Here is a 15,229-nt window from a genome sequence, read left to right on the forward strand (position 1 = left end):
CAAGTGATCCTTTGTCTTGTGTGAGAAGGTACACCAGGTGAGGTAACTTGTGGTAAATGGCCCTGGCCATGTCAGAAAGAAGGGAGAACAAATGCTGTCTGGGCCAAAAGAGAGTCACCAGCAAGATTTTGTGAAAGTCCTGCCTAATCTTGTGCAGAACTCATGGTAACACAGGAAGGTGGGTGAGCATACAGAAACATCCTTTACAAGGAAAAGATATGGTTTGTCCACTTTCCATGTCAGAGGACTTGGGACACTGGAACAGAATAGAGGAAGTTGTCTGTTCAGAGGGGAGGCAAAGAGTTCTACCTGAGGAGTACCCCACCGAAGGACAATGTCTAGGAACACATCTGTCTGAAACATCCATTCATGAGCTTGTGTTATGGACCTTCTCAAAGAGTCTGCCACAAGACTGTGCACTCTAGGAGTGTAAACTGCCTGAAGATTCACTTGATACTGGACAGCTAGATCCCAAACCTGATAAGCTAGTCTGCAAATGAGATGGGACCTCGAGTCCTCCTGCTTGTTGATATAACACATCACTACAGTATTGTCAGTGAAGACTTTGATGGGACAGGGATAAAAGAGGGAATGAGAAGCTTGCAGAGACAAAAGCAGAGCCCTCATCTCTTTTACACTAATATGATCCAAGCAATGATGAGCAGGCCAGAGACCTTGGACCTTTAGGGGGCCACAAGAGGCAACCCCACCCTATGTTTGAGGTGTCCATGAAAAACTCCTGACTGGGAAATGGAGGCTGAAAAGGAAGTCCTGGATTGAGAGAGAGTTGATGAATCCATCCCTGAAGCTCAATATTGAGACAGGGAAGAAAATTAACAGGGAACTTCAGGGTGTGGCAATTTCAGAGCATTACCGATTTGAGGTACCACTGAAATTTCCTCATATGAAGCATGGTGAGAGGGATTATGGGAATTGTGGAGGCCATGAATCCCAGGAGCCTGAGAAATTCCCTGGCCATGACAGATGGCAGAGGAAGAAGGGACTGAAAAAAGTTTGACAGGGACAGAACCTTGGGGGCAGGAAGAGACGGCATCATGGGAAAGGTCTGAAGCCTGCATCCGAGGAAAACATAATATCCTGTGAAGGAATCAGAACTGATTTCTGGAGATTTATGGTGAACCCTAGACTGTGTAAAAGACAAGTGTAGATAGGGAAAAATCTGAACACCTCAAAACCTGCAAAAGGGAAAGACAGGAGCGAGGCATTTGGTAAAATACCCTTGGGTTAGTAGAAAGGCCATAGGGCAAAACAGCAAACTGAACATGCAAGGAAGAAACACAGAAACATAAAAATTTCCTGAAAAGAGGATGAATGGGGATGTGAAAGTATGCATCCTGGAGATCCAGAGACAACAGAAGAGGAAACAAGGACTGTAGGGACAACATCTGAAAAGAAGGGATGTTAAGAAAGGTGTTGAGAAGAGAATGATCCAGAATTGGTCTCCATGTAGCCTCTTTCCAGAGAATCAAAAACATTCTGGAGTAAAATCCCTTCCCCACTTGGGTGCGAGGAATGAGGTGAAGGGTGCCCTGATCCAAGAAAGATTGCAAAAGCTCAGGAAAATGAGGAAGGTGTTCTTGAGGAGGTTGAGGAATGCCTGAAAAGGAAGGAATTGACTTCCAAACCATGAAATATCCCTGATGGATAACTGACAGAACCCAAGAAACGGAGGTGATTGGAAGCCAATTTGGAAGAGCAAAGGAGAGGTGGGGAGGCAAGGGTCCTAGCTGAGGGGAAGAGAAGGCCAAATGTCAAATAGAACCAGGCTTATTCTGAAAAGAATGTTTCTGGAAGGGGGGAGTCTGACTACATTTAGCAGGAGAAACATGCCTAGAAACATTCTTACTGGGGGGGGGGAGTCTGTTTATGAACAAAGGCAGATTTGGAAGGAAAGTTCCTCTGAAACTTGATAATAGGGGAGACTGAAAAGGAAGCCCTTATCCTGGACAGACTTAAATAAGTCAGCAGCAGCAGCAGCAGTCCCAATAAGACTTTTGTTATCCAGAGGTGCACCCGAAAGCTTGGCCGTGACATCATCAGGCAAAGCCTGAAGACGAAGCCAGAAATAATGCCTCATCGCTGAAGCAAAGGTGGCAGCCATGGAAGAGGCATCAGGTGCATCATAGCTGCATTTTATTGCGTGACAGGCAACTTGAGAAGTAAACTCTAACAAGGAAAGGGCAGACGCCCTTCCTTCAGAATCAGGAAGGTTAGATGCTACCTTAGAAACTTGGAAAAGGAGGGCCAAAGCATATTTAGTCATATGAGTCTGGTAGTCAATGGCTCTAAAGAACAAGGTGGCAGCTGTATAAACTTTCTTGCCCAACCTTTCCACAGTGCAACTATCCTTATCAGAAGGAAGGAGCTTAGTGGAAAGCAACAACTTAACAGGATTTGTCAGAAGAAACTTATACAACAAAAGGATCAGTAAAAGGGCACCTATAAAGAAACTAGCAGTCCTCAGGAACCTTGTAGAATTGGCTTCTCTGGAGCAGGGGGCTGACAGTTAGGCATTACAGAGACTGCAGAAAAGTATCTAGAAGGACAGCCATGACAGGAGGGGAGAGCTTATTGTTTAGGAGACTTGATCTGCAGGAGCTCAAAGTACCTGATTTGAATGGCACGGACCTGGGAACAGTCCCACTTAAGTCCTTCATGTGGGCAATAGTATACCCAAAGAACAACTCTTCCAAGGGGGAGACTGGACTCAAGGAATCCTCTTCCTCTGGACCAAAGTCAAGGGAGGGGGAGAAATTTAGGAAGAATAAGGCAGGGATGATTCCCCAGAATCCAAATTCTCATCTGAGGAAACCAGTTCCCTAGGCCTCTTAACAGGAGTGGAAGACCATGGGGGAGCAGGCATAGAAAGCCCTTGAGGAGGCTTCAAGGCTATTAAAGCATTACACAAACCCTGAGTGAAATCCTGCCATTCATGCTGGGAATCCTTAACGGGGAAATATTCTTAGTTTTCTGTTTCTTTTTCCATGGGACGTCCACCTGAAAAATGCTCAGAGGATCAGACCCTTGACGTGACTCAATAATGGTAGTAGGAATTTCCTCCCTCACTAAAATCTGAGGAATCCCCCTTGATTCCTCAGATATTATCAGTCAAGGTTCCCCCTAAATGTCAGGTGCACACACCAGAAAAGCCTCCAAGGACATGGGAGAACTTGGAGCCATGTTGGCCTCTGATGGTGTCACGGTGGTGGAATCCAAAGCAGGCACCAGACAGTGTTCAGGGGTTTCACTAGCCTCTACAGAGACATCTGGGGGCAGGCTGGACAGCAAACCAGGTCAGGCCTAACTTTTTTGGTTTTCTTCTTGGCAGATGGCTGGCCCTTAGGACAGGAGGATTCTGCCATAGCATCCTGAACCAACAGCTTAAGTCAATGGTTCTCAAGATATATGGACAAGGAGAACAGGCAACTACAGAGGGTCTTAGGCACAAATGCCTGGCAGATAGAGCACTGTGTATGATATCTTGGGAAGCATCAATGTAAAAAGACACTGGTTGTGATGATCTTTATGGGGAATATGCCTCCCACACTGATATTTTCCCCTTTTGGATGACATGATCACAATATCATACAATAGTAAAAAAAAACAGACGAACCCCCAGTGGGGCACTTATCTGAAAAACAGCTTGATAACCAACAGAGCAGAAGGGCATACAGACTGACGTATGATAATGGCATTCCAGGACTGGAGGTAAAGGAGTTCAGAGTGACTGCATCCATACATCACCTTTATGCCCTATGTCTTGTACGGGGGGCACACGTGTGATGTATAGTGCCAATAACAGCCGAAGGCTTTGGCATACTGGCCGGATATTGGGCTATCCTTGACAGCAGATCCCTTAGATGAGGAATAATATGTGATATGGTAGGACATGTACTGATTCATAACTGGCCGATGAAATTTTGGACAATTTGCAGGTTATCAAGTTCACAGTCCAGAGGTCCCAAGTATGCAGAGTTACAACAGTCAAGGTGTTATATGAACATGTCATGTATAACCATAGCTAGAACATCAATTGAGAAGAGGTGCTTGATATGGGAAATGTTCCTTAGATGCAAGCAAGGGGGTTTAATGACAACTGGCATTTGTGTCTTCAGCTATCATCAATAATAATACCAAGATCTTGCACCTTAGGTATGAAGCAAAGCACAATTCCCCCTCAGATAATACATGTATTCAAGACCAGAAGGGCAGTGTGGGCTGCGACAGCAACCATCTTTGTCAAAGGGAGCTTGAACCACTTACTGAGCATCTTTTGAAGGATATAGTCAAGGTTATCTGCAAGAGAATTCAGAGCCAACACAACATCCTGAGGGAAGGAGAGATCAAGCTGCAGGTCATTAGCAAAGCAGTGATACTACAGAACTCTGCAAATTGGATAAAACTAAGGATAGCAGACACACTGTGAAGTGAACAAGGTCCAAGATAGAGTGCTGCAGTATTCCACACTCCACAGAATACCTGGAATGATGCTCTGTGGCCTTCTGTTGACATAGGAAGAAAATGTTTCAAGGCCAACTTCACAGGAAGTACTTAAACAGCACAATACAACTCTGAATCATACAGTGTCAAAAGTTGCTCTGAGATCAAGAAGAACCTCTGAACAAAACCTTTGATCATAACCCATGAGTAAATCACTTAGAAACTTAGTAAGGGTTATCTCACTGCTGCAATGACTGAAAAAACACAGACTGAAATGGAGTATGGTTAAAAAACAGTAAATGTTATCAGAATAAAACCAGCAAATGTACAATCAAAAACTGTTCTGTGAAAGATGGTTTCATTAAAATGAAGCAGTGACACAACAAAATACAGAGAACTACAAATAAAAGTGTAAATAACAAATAACTAACTCTCAAGCTGCCAGGACTCAGATAAAGAACATCTCTCCTGAGTTGTGGCAACATTAAATTTTCAGTCCAATGTACAGAATTCTAATTATGGCATTACTCAATTTACACAGATCAGGCAGCTCTGGTTTGCCAGTTTTCATCAGCAGCCTAACAACCTTCTTTTTTGTCTGGTACAATTCTGATTTAATCTCATATGATACTACTGTCATTTAATACTTGTGGTTTTTTTCCTTACATAAAAAAGAATGTTATTTACTTACCTTGTGCTGCATATCTGGAGGATCCATCTTCTACAAGAACATTATAAAAAGGTTGATGGGGTCCGTGTGGCAAATTGTGTACACCCATATTACGGATCCACTCCAGACTCATCTTACATGTTGGATCCCATCCAAAAATCACACAGTTGTAGGCATAACTGGAGGAAAAACAAAAAAATAAAAATAAATACAACAGATACTGAGACAAATTGCAAAAACGTGGACATCTAGCAAAAGAAGCTTTAAACATGTGCTTTACCACAGTTTTTCAAAAGCTATCAGAGACATGCCACACCTCATACAGTGCAAAAGCACATTGGCATTCAAAGTTTCTTATAAAAAAAATTTGTATCACTATAAAGTTAACTCGATACTGTTCTTTTAACATGACAGGCATATTCTCCGAGCTAAGTGTCATTTTACTTATAGTTATCAAGGTGCAAAAGGGCCATTGAAATGAGTGCATAACCCCAATAAACAAATATAAGTAAAATAAATAAATAAATAATAAATACACCCACAAGGCACAGGTGCTTCTTTCAGGGGTGAGACAGATGCACTTGTCCTATATCACACAACTTGTAATTGAGAATCTGGATATCAGATTTAGGACTGCAGGATGCAGTTATTTCACAATTTATAGCTTTAGCTCTCAGATCTAGGGGAAGAAAATTCCACAGGTACAGCAGTTCAGTACAAATGAGTGCTTGGCCAAGAGGTTGCGTATACATGGATGCATGGATGCGCCTCCCGAAGTAGCCACTGCAGCGTTTGCAAGGCTGCGTGGGGTGGTGGGGTTTAGGATACACTCCCTGTCAGTAATATGAGGTTGCATCAGCATCCTCCGTCTCTTCACTGGCCCTGGATGTGGATCACGTTGATCCGAGGGAGACCAAGTGAAAGAGGAGAGGAAAGGAGCTGCTGCCAGCAGATGCTCAACTGCAGAGTTATGGAGAGTGAAAAAATAATGACTGATTGTACTAAAAAACTGCTCCACTTTTCCTAAAAACTTCTAGTAAATCCCCATTAGTGTCACTACAACCTCCCCAGTATTCTAACTTCTTGAATACTGTGCAGTTTTACTTATTGTGCATATTCATGTACTTCTTATATGGTCTCCTTTACTTCCTTGCTATATTACTGAAATTCACTGCAATTAATTTTTTACAAACTGCTGCTTTTTCTTCATACTTTTGTATCACGTTCTTTAATTACATTTTAGCAATGTACTTTTACTTTTTCTTCCTTAATCTACATATTATATATTATTGCATAATGTCGAGTTCTAGTAACCTCTTTAATTTCTGGTGCAATGTAACTTCCTGGTTCACATTGAAAATATTAATTTCAAGTAAAACACTGACCACTAAAGCGTAGTATAATAAATAAAAAGGTTAAATGTCACTAACCCAGCCACATTAACAATGACTACTTGTATATGCAGGTCAGTGCAATTCTGTCTGAAGTATAGCTCCACATTTTTCCAGCTGTACACATAAATCCACCCTTAAATACTGGGTATGAAGTATGGAGTTTTGACATGAGCAAACAATACCAATGACTGTTTACTGTCCTTTGCTACCCTACACTTGGGAAAAAGAAGACTGCATAGATATGAAAGCTGACAGAGACATTCGTCATTTGCATCAGTAGTGAGATTATATAAAATCACTGAACAAAAAACGTGTGCAGTTTTATAACCATGGGCTATTTTTATCTGCAGATATAGGAATATAGGCGCATAACAAATATACTAGGCAAATGATCATGGGGCCATAATATGCCTAACCACATTACAGGTCAGGCATATTTTTAACAACCAGGGAGAAGTTGTGAACAATAATTAATAAAGAGATAAAGGAAAAGGGCAAGAGTTAAGTGGGATACGTTACCTGAACTGAATGGATACTTCAGAGCTACACATTTAAGGCTCAGATGCATAATGCAAGCAGAAAGTTATAAATGAATGTGAGAAAAAAAGATAATGAAACAAGGGAAAGTTCACGTAATAAAAAGAAAGCAGAATTTTGGATGAAGGTCCTTAATGAAAATAACAACCACCATGCTGAATATTATATTCATAAAGCAAAAGAAAGGATTCTAAGAACTAAGTCAACACAGGAATGGAGAAAGGAGATATTGCAAATAGGGATGACTGCAAGTAGGTGTACAGAAAGTAGATAACAGGGTACTGGAATATACTGGAGAAAACCTGCAAAGGAACCAAGGTACTGGGAGCAAATAACAAGAGATGGAAAGGTAACAGAGTGCGATGAGGCCAAGCAGATATGGACAGGTTAGAGACTGCCTTCCCCAATGGAGGTGATGCCAAAGTAGAGGCAAATAAATAGTGAGAGGGGAGTCCTAAGTGGAAGACCTGCTCTGGCAGATTTTTAGTGGATTCTAGAACAGAAGTTGCTGTTAAATAAGGGACAATTAGCAGGGGATATAAAATATTGCATGATAAAGTACAGTTGTGTACACTTACCATAAATGTAGATGTTCGAGTGTATTCACTGTTGCAGTCAATACATTTGGGTAATCCTGCTAGCAGGTTGCCCTCAGCCAGCCTGAATTCCAAAGTTTTGGGTCCTGCATCGGGTGCTGTCACCTCTTCTCTGACATCAGGTCGTCAGGGGTATAAAACATGCAGCAGATGCCATTTTCTTCAGTTTTTCTTGCCCCAGATGTCAGGTGCCCCCTAAAAGGGTAGCCAAATTTTATACATATATATATATATATATATATATATATATATATATATATATATATATAAATATATATATTTATAAAAGTACATGCACCAATATAACCTTTACCTTCATCTACAAGCAAATACACCACATAGGTTGCATAAATCAGAGAAGGAAAGATAAGCTCCAGTAGAAAAAAGGGGGATGGCGGGTGGGTAACCTGGACTGCAACAGTGAATACACTTGAACGTCTATATTTATGGTAAGTGTACACAACTGTACTATGTTCTTCGTGTTTCACTGTTGCAGTCATTACATTTGGATAGAGTCCCAAAGCTATGGTTGGGTGGCTGGAGCTAAGCAGCATTAGGAGCGGCTATGAGGCCCTGCAGAACTGCAGTAGCAAAGCCTGCCCTGGATTTAGAGTAAAGTGGTAGATGATAATGCTTTGTAAAGGTGTGCACTGAACTCCAAGTAGCAGCCTCTGAAATGCCTTTGGTTGGTACTCCTCTGAGAAAGGCTGCTGAAGTGGCTGCAGCTCTGGTTGAATGTGGCCTAATGCCCTTAGGCACTGGCTTGCCATGCTGTGAGTAGCAGAAATGAATGAAGTGGCCTATCCATGTAGAAATAGTCTGCTTGGAGATAGCCTTTCCTTGTGATCCTGCAGCATATGCCACTAGTAATTGCTCTGACTGCCTGAATATTTTAGTTTTGTCCAAATAGAATCCAAGCTGTCTGTGTACGTCCAAAGAATTCAGAATTCTCTCCCCCTTGTTCTGTGGGTTTGGATAAAAAGTTAGCAAATGAATAGTTTGGTTAAGGGCCACATTGGACACCACCTTAGGCATAAATGTTGGGTTTTTCCTCAGAGAGACCCTGTCTGAATAAAAAATGATAAAAGGTTCCACAGACATGACAGCCTGTAGCTTTGACACTTGTCGTGCAGAAGTTATTGCTAGGAGCAGAGCTGTTTTCCAAGATAAAAACTTTATATCCACAGTAGCAGCTGGTTCAAAAGAAGGTAGGGTGAGTTTTTCCAAGACATAGTTGAGGTCCCATGCAGGTATTGGCATTCTCCTTGGAGGCCTTAAGTTTCTGGCTCCTCTGAGGTACTGCCTTAATAAAGGCTGAGAAAAGAGTGGTGGCTCTGTATTGTAATGAGCCGAAATGGCAGAGGCATGAATTTTAATTGATGAAAAAGATAGGCCTTTGTCCAGCATCTCAGTTAAGTATTGCAAAATCAGAGGAATATTTGGGACAGCTGTATCAGTTCCTTGGGCTTGGTTCCAAGCACAAAATCTCTTCCATTTTCCTGCATAGGATTTTCTAGTACTAGGATTTCTGGCTTCCAAAATGACATCCATCACAGCTTTACTGAGAGGTGTGCTTTGTATGGCTACAATATCTGCCATGCTGCCAGGTTTAGAGTCCTGAATTGGCTGTGCAGAATCTGATTGTTTTGTTGGGACAGTAGATGAGGTATTTGAGGTAAGGTCCAGGCTGGGCATTGAGACAAGTTCCTTAAGACTGGGTACCAGTACTGGCGGGGCCAGTCTGGGGCAATCAGAATCATTTTTGTTTTTTCCTATCTGACCTTTACGAGTACCTTGGGGTGGAGGGGCAGTGGAGGAAAGGCATATACCAATAGGTTTTTCCAGCTGAAAGATAGGGCATCCACTTTCCATGCTCGTCTGTGATAAGTCCTTCTGCAGAATCTTTTTAGTTGACAGTTGTGAGGAGAGGCAAATAGGTCTATGTCCGGGCGTCCCCATTTCTTTGTTATCATGCTGAAGACTTGTGGATCCAGGTGCCACTCGTGGGGATCCATGAAGTTTCTGCTTAGTTCGTCTGCCAGAGTATTTTCCTTTCCTGGCAGGAATTGTGCCTGCAGATGCACTTGGTAAGTCAATGCTGTGTCCCATAAAGCCATGGCTAGTCTGCAAAGGGGGTAAGAATGTGTGCCCCCCTGCTTGTTTATGTACCACATGACCGTAGTGTTGTCTGTCTTTATCAGAAGTTGTATCGGATGAATTAGGTCCTTGAAGGCTGTCAGGGCATTTTAAACAGCTAGCATCTCTTTTTGATTGATATGTAGATACATTTGGTTTGTGGACCAGGTGCCTTGAATGCCTTTTCCTGCCATATGTGCCCCCCAGGCATAATCTGATGCATCTGTTGTTAGGTTCTGACTGGCTGGGGGTAGTGAGAATGGCTGTCCCTTGTTTTGGTGACAAGCCTTTGCCCACCATTGAAACTCCTGTTGCAGGCAGGGAATGAGAGTAATCATTGTTTCCAGGCTGTGGCAATGTTGTGTCCAGACACTTTTTAGGTACCATTGATGTTTCCTCATATGCAGTCTTGCATATGGAATCAGTAGAATGCAGGATACCATGAAGCCCAAAGCCTGCAGAATTTTTCCTGTAGATAACTGGGCCTCTGTTGCCATTTCCTTGAAATAGGTAGTCAGTTGCCTTTGTTTGTCTGGTGTGAGATAAGCCATCTGGGCAGTTGTATTTAAGCTTGCACCCAGGAATATTATCTCTTGAGAGGGTACTAGTTTTGATTTCTTTTTGTTGACTGTGTACCCTAGGCATGTTAAAAGTCTTTTCACAAATGCCAGATGCTGTAGTAGAATGTCCTTGTTCTCTGCTTGAATGAGACAGTCGCCAAGTAAGGATATATTTGTATTCCTCTTTGTCTGCAGAAAGCAATTTCTGGTGCCAGGCACTTTGTGAAGACCCTGGGCGCAGTAGATAAGCCAAAAGGCAGTGCAGAGAATTGGTAATGCTTTGAGCCAGCCTTGAATCTGAGGTATCTTCTGCATGCTTATCTGACTGGGACATGCAGGTATGCCTCTTTTAGGTCTAAAGTCATGAACCAAGCCTTTCTGCCCAGCATGGGCAGAAGCCACTGTAAGGTCAACATCTTGAATTTTGGTATATCCAGGAAAGTGTTTAGAATAGATAGGTCCAGTATTGGTCTCCATGCTTTGTCCTTTCTGGGTACCAAGAACAGTCTTGAGTAAAATCCTTGTCCCTGCTCTTGTTGTGGCACTTGTTGAATAGCCCCCATGTCCATGAGGGATGAAACTTGTTTTTGAGCCTTTGACCATTGATTTTTTGGCAAGTCTGGCCAACCGTTTGCCCTTGGCAGGGTATGGAAGTGAAACTTGTAGCCTTGTGACACTATGTCTAGAACCCATTTGTCCTGGGTTATAATGTGCCAATTTTGTGAAAAAAGTGCTATTTTTCCCCCTAAGGGTGCTGCCAGAAGATAAGTGCTTGGTGCAGGCAGGGGGAAGTCATTGGGACTGTTTCCTGTAGGGTTGTGATTTGTCTTCTCCACTTTTGGAGGTAGAAGCACCCCATTGTTTAGACCTGTACAAACCTTGCGGCTGGGATCTGCCTCTAGGGCGTCTGGATCTGCCCCTTTGAGGTCTGTCTGACACTGGAAAGGACCAATTCTTTGTAGGCCAGTGTCTGCTAAACCTAGGTGGCTGTACTTGTAAAAAATCTTTGACCGTTTGCATAGATTTAGCTTTGCCCTCCATTTTCTTTAACACCTCTTCTGCCTTAACACCAAACAAGGTATCATGCTGTAATGGTGCATCTAATAATTTAGCTTTGACATGATCAGGCAGATTTTGTTCCTTCAACCAAGCATGCCTTCTAATTACAGAACCCATCACTGCAGCCCTGCAGGAGGCCTCCAGAGAATCAAAACCACATTGCAAAGTATGCTTTCCAACTTGTTCAGCTGCATGCAATAAGTCCTTCACTTCTTTGTTTTCTGCACATTCAGAATTTACCAACATTTTCTGTTTAAGCAGTGTCATAACATATTGCTGATATTTGAACATATGAAACTGGCAGTTTAAGGCCCTTATAGCAAAGGTAGCAGATGTGTAAATCTTTTTTCCCCATCTATCCAGTGCCTTAGAATCTCTGTCAGAGGGGGTAGGGTTTTTTGCAGTGGAAGCCTTAACCCCTTTGGGACCCTGAGAAATAGTTTCTGGGTCTGCAGCAGGGTTTTTAAAAAGGAATTTATGAGAGTTAGAAGCCCTGTAGTATCTGCCAGGCTTAACAGGAGCTGGAGGTAAGGAGTCAGGGGTCAGACTAGACTCTGAAAACACATCATCAACAATGTCTAACACAGGTGGAATAGCTAGAGGCCTGTGTTGAGGCAGCAAAAGGAAGTCTCTGAGTCTTCTTAGATTCTGAATAATCTTGGCTCTCCCAGTGGAAAAGCTCCCTCATGGTATGCAAGGTTTCCCCAAAAGAGTAGTCCTTAGGAGGAGAGGCTGAAGGAATAGATTCTTCAGCATCAGAATCCTCAAAGGGGGGAAGTGAATATTCCTGATCAGAAGAGGAATCAGGGGAGACAGAAACCTGATCTGAAGATTCATAGTCTGTCTCTTGCCTAGGCCTCTTAACAGGAGGTGGATGGGAACCCCTGATCAAGGTAATTAAGCCTTTGGCCATTTTGAGCATTTGATTTTTGGGCGTGGACATGGCCGGCCTTAGGCATAGGCGAACTAGGCGATCGCCTAGGGAGCCGTACAAGCCAGCCTTGTAAAGGGCGCGTTATGCATTTATTTCATAGGTTCATAGGTTATTATTATTTTTTTAAGTTTGCGCTCTTCTTGGCACTGAAATCAGAAGGCGGAGGGTGGGGGAGGCGAGGCTAGCACTTTAAGTTTGCTCTCTTCTTGGCGCTGAAACCAGAGGGCGGAAGGTGGGGGAGGCGAGGCTAGCAGCCTCCCACTTACAGCTCTAGGTTAGCCAGGAGGGTAAAAAAGAAACGTTTAGTTTGCAGTGCAAGAATCTTCTCCTTTAAAGCGAAACTTACGTGCGTCACGATGCAAACGTCATAAAATGCATTCTGCAGTTCCGCGCGGAATTTAAGCCAGCAGTTCAAAAGAAGAGTTGTTGTCTGTGTCTCCGCATGTGGCCGTTTGGGTTATAAAGAAGGTAAGTGTATGTGTGTGTGCGTTTATGTTTAACTTAAACTGTTTATTTCTGTATGAGAAAGAATGTGTGTGGGTATGTATGTATGTGTATGGAATTTAAATTTGGTGTTCTGTTTGTATGAGATATAAAGTGTGTGTATGTTACTGTGTGACAGTAGGTGTGTGTGTGTGTGTGTGTGTGTGTGTGTGTGTGTGTGTGTGTGTGTGTGTGTGTGTGTGTGTGTGTGTGTGTGTGTGTGTGTGTCGCTGTATGTGTGTGCTGCTGTGGCAGAACAGAGAAGGTAGGTATGTGCATAATTTAAACTAGTAGTTTCTCTCATTTCTGTATGAGAGACTAAAGTGCATGTGTTTTAGTTACTGTATGAAAGAGAAGGTGTGTGTGTGTTTGTAGTGAACTGGCTTCTAATCCAGTCCAGGACTGGTTCTCTTTTTCATCTGTAGCTTGCGTGAATTTGTTCTGGCTCCTTGTGACCTTAAATTGGATAAATCGGATCTCAGATAATGAATGACTGTTGTTTTTCTATTGTTATCTGCTTAGGAGCCATTACACAAACCTGATTTCCGAAGTGCACAAATATTCTGTAAACTTTTTTTAAACACTGTACTGCTTATTTCCTTCTACAACAGTAAGCATTTTGATTCAAATCCCCACGATGAAATGCTATATTTGCATACAACAATTCCTGCCACAAATAACTGTCTGACCCCTACAGGCTGTTTGTATGCAAATCACTGTCATTTAAAAGAAAAACTCCTCCAATGCAGTCCCTCCAAAATATCTATACTTGGTTTTATATCCTCTTGAATATACAGCAACAAATTCCAGTTTCAACATATATTTAACAAGCTGCCATTTCCTGGTTTTCATTTCATCTGATACAAAAAAAAACATACTGTTTATGTAATATCTCTCTAGAAGTTATCTGCTCAATTATTTAAATCATATTAGGGGAGATACTTGGAACCATACTTAATTACAAGTTGGTGCTAAAGTTAAGAATTCTTGAGGTTTCAGTTTGGAAAAGACACAAGATTATATCTCCATCTTGGAAAAGTAGAAAATCCATTTATTTAAAATTCTGTTTGGAAATGAGTGAGACTGCTTCTCCTGCTTCTACAGCATTGGGGGCAAAGAGGGGGATCCATTTGCCTAGATGACAAGAGGTGTCCTTGATGGGGAATCTATTTGGCTAGATGGCAAGAGGTGTCCTTGATGGGGAATCTATTTGGCTAGATGGCAAGAGGTGCCCTTGATGGGGGATCAATTTGTCTAGATGACAAGAGTGCCCTTGATGGGGGATACATTTGTCTAGATGTCAAGAGTGTCCTTGATGGGAAGTGCAATAAGAACACTGACATTCACTGAACTAAACTCTACTGTATTTCACATGAAAATGAAGTCTTATAGCTCCCTATATTTAGCTTTAGTACACAACATCCATATACAATTGCACTACATTTTACTATAACAAGCATGCTTATTACTAGAATGTGACCCATTTTTAATGTAAGATTTGCAATGGTATGCACGTATATTTTGTTTTTCAGACATAAAATTCTCCCTTGTCACCGTGTAACCTGCTATCACATGCTATTATTATTTGTCATCTTTCAGGTAGCCAAGTTTGTAATTTTCCATCACAAAGAATTAATGGGACCTTTGAAACAACATTGTGTTTTCCATGTGGAGAATAATGAACAATTATATGTGGTAAGCATGAGAAACCACTCATGAAAAGTGGTCAGATACTGGCAAATGAATGCCTTATTTTTATGAAGGAAGAGTCTTCCATAAATACATATTGTCCTCTAAGAGTTTACTGTTGTGCCAGGAAAGGGGGAAGCTTGTCTGTTTCTCATAATTTGTGGTTTTCTGGCAAATCAGGGAGGACTGAAGTCACTAAATAGCACTGCAAGCAAAACTATCCCTATTTTTTGGCCATTGGATCCACATTATTTTAGGCTCTGTCCAGATTTTTTGCACTAAGACGTTGAGAGGTATACATACCTCTCGACTGTCTAGATTTTTGCCTTATATTTTTGGCCTATTCCTCATAAAAGTTATGGTTTTCTGGCAAATCACTGAGGATTAAAATAACTAAATGCCAAACATTTGAGTTTCAGCCCTCATTTCCTTCAGAAAATGCATGCTAAGACAAATGCTGTTATTCTAGCAACTTTCTAAGTCTATAAGAACAATATTTATAATCTGTCCCTGTTTGGGTGGCCTTTGACCCCCCCCCCCCGATATTTTAGGCTTTGTTCAGATTTCTTGTGTTAAGAGGTTGAGAGGTATGGAGGCAGGGTATGTAATGTCCTAGTTGCAGATTTATTTGATGCATTTTAAGAGGGGATAGAGGTTTTGCATTCCTTAGTGTGCCATCCTTTTTTAAGATGCCTAGTTACTATGAACTT

At 42.0% G+C, this 15,229-nt stretch overlaps 1 protein-coding gene across 2 annotated transcripts in view; it reads right to left on the minus strand.

Moving 5' to 3' along the window:
* Nucleotides 1-15,229, minus strand: part of FBXO21 (F-box protein 21) — a 686,173-nt gene that overhangs the window by 75,161 nt on the left and 595,783 nt on the right. For both annotated transcript variants that reach the window (XM_044068290.1, XM_044068289.1), the window contains exon 11: nt 5,153-5,310. In XM_044068290.1, the coding sequence (XP_043924225.1) occupies nt 5,153-5,310 (158 nt within the window). The remainder of the gene's footprint in view (nt 1-5,152; nt 5,311-15,229) is intronic.

Source organism: Protopterus annectens, chromosome 4.part0 (genome assembly GCF_019279795.1).
Source record: "Protopterus annectens isolate FY-2018-M chromosome 4.part0, PAN1.0, whole genome shotgun sequence".
NCBI lineage: Eukaryota > Metazoa > Chordata > Ceratodontiformes > Protopteridae > Protopterus > Protopterus annectens.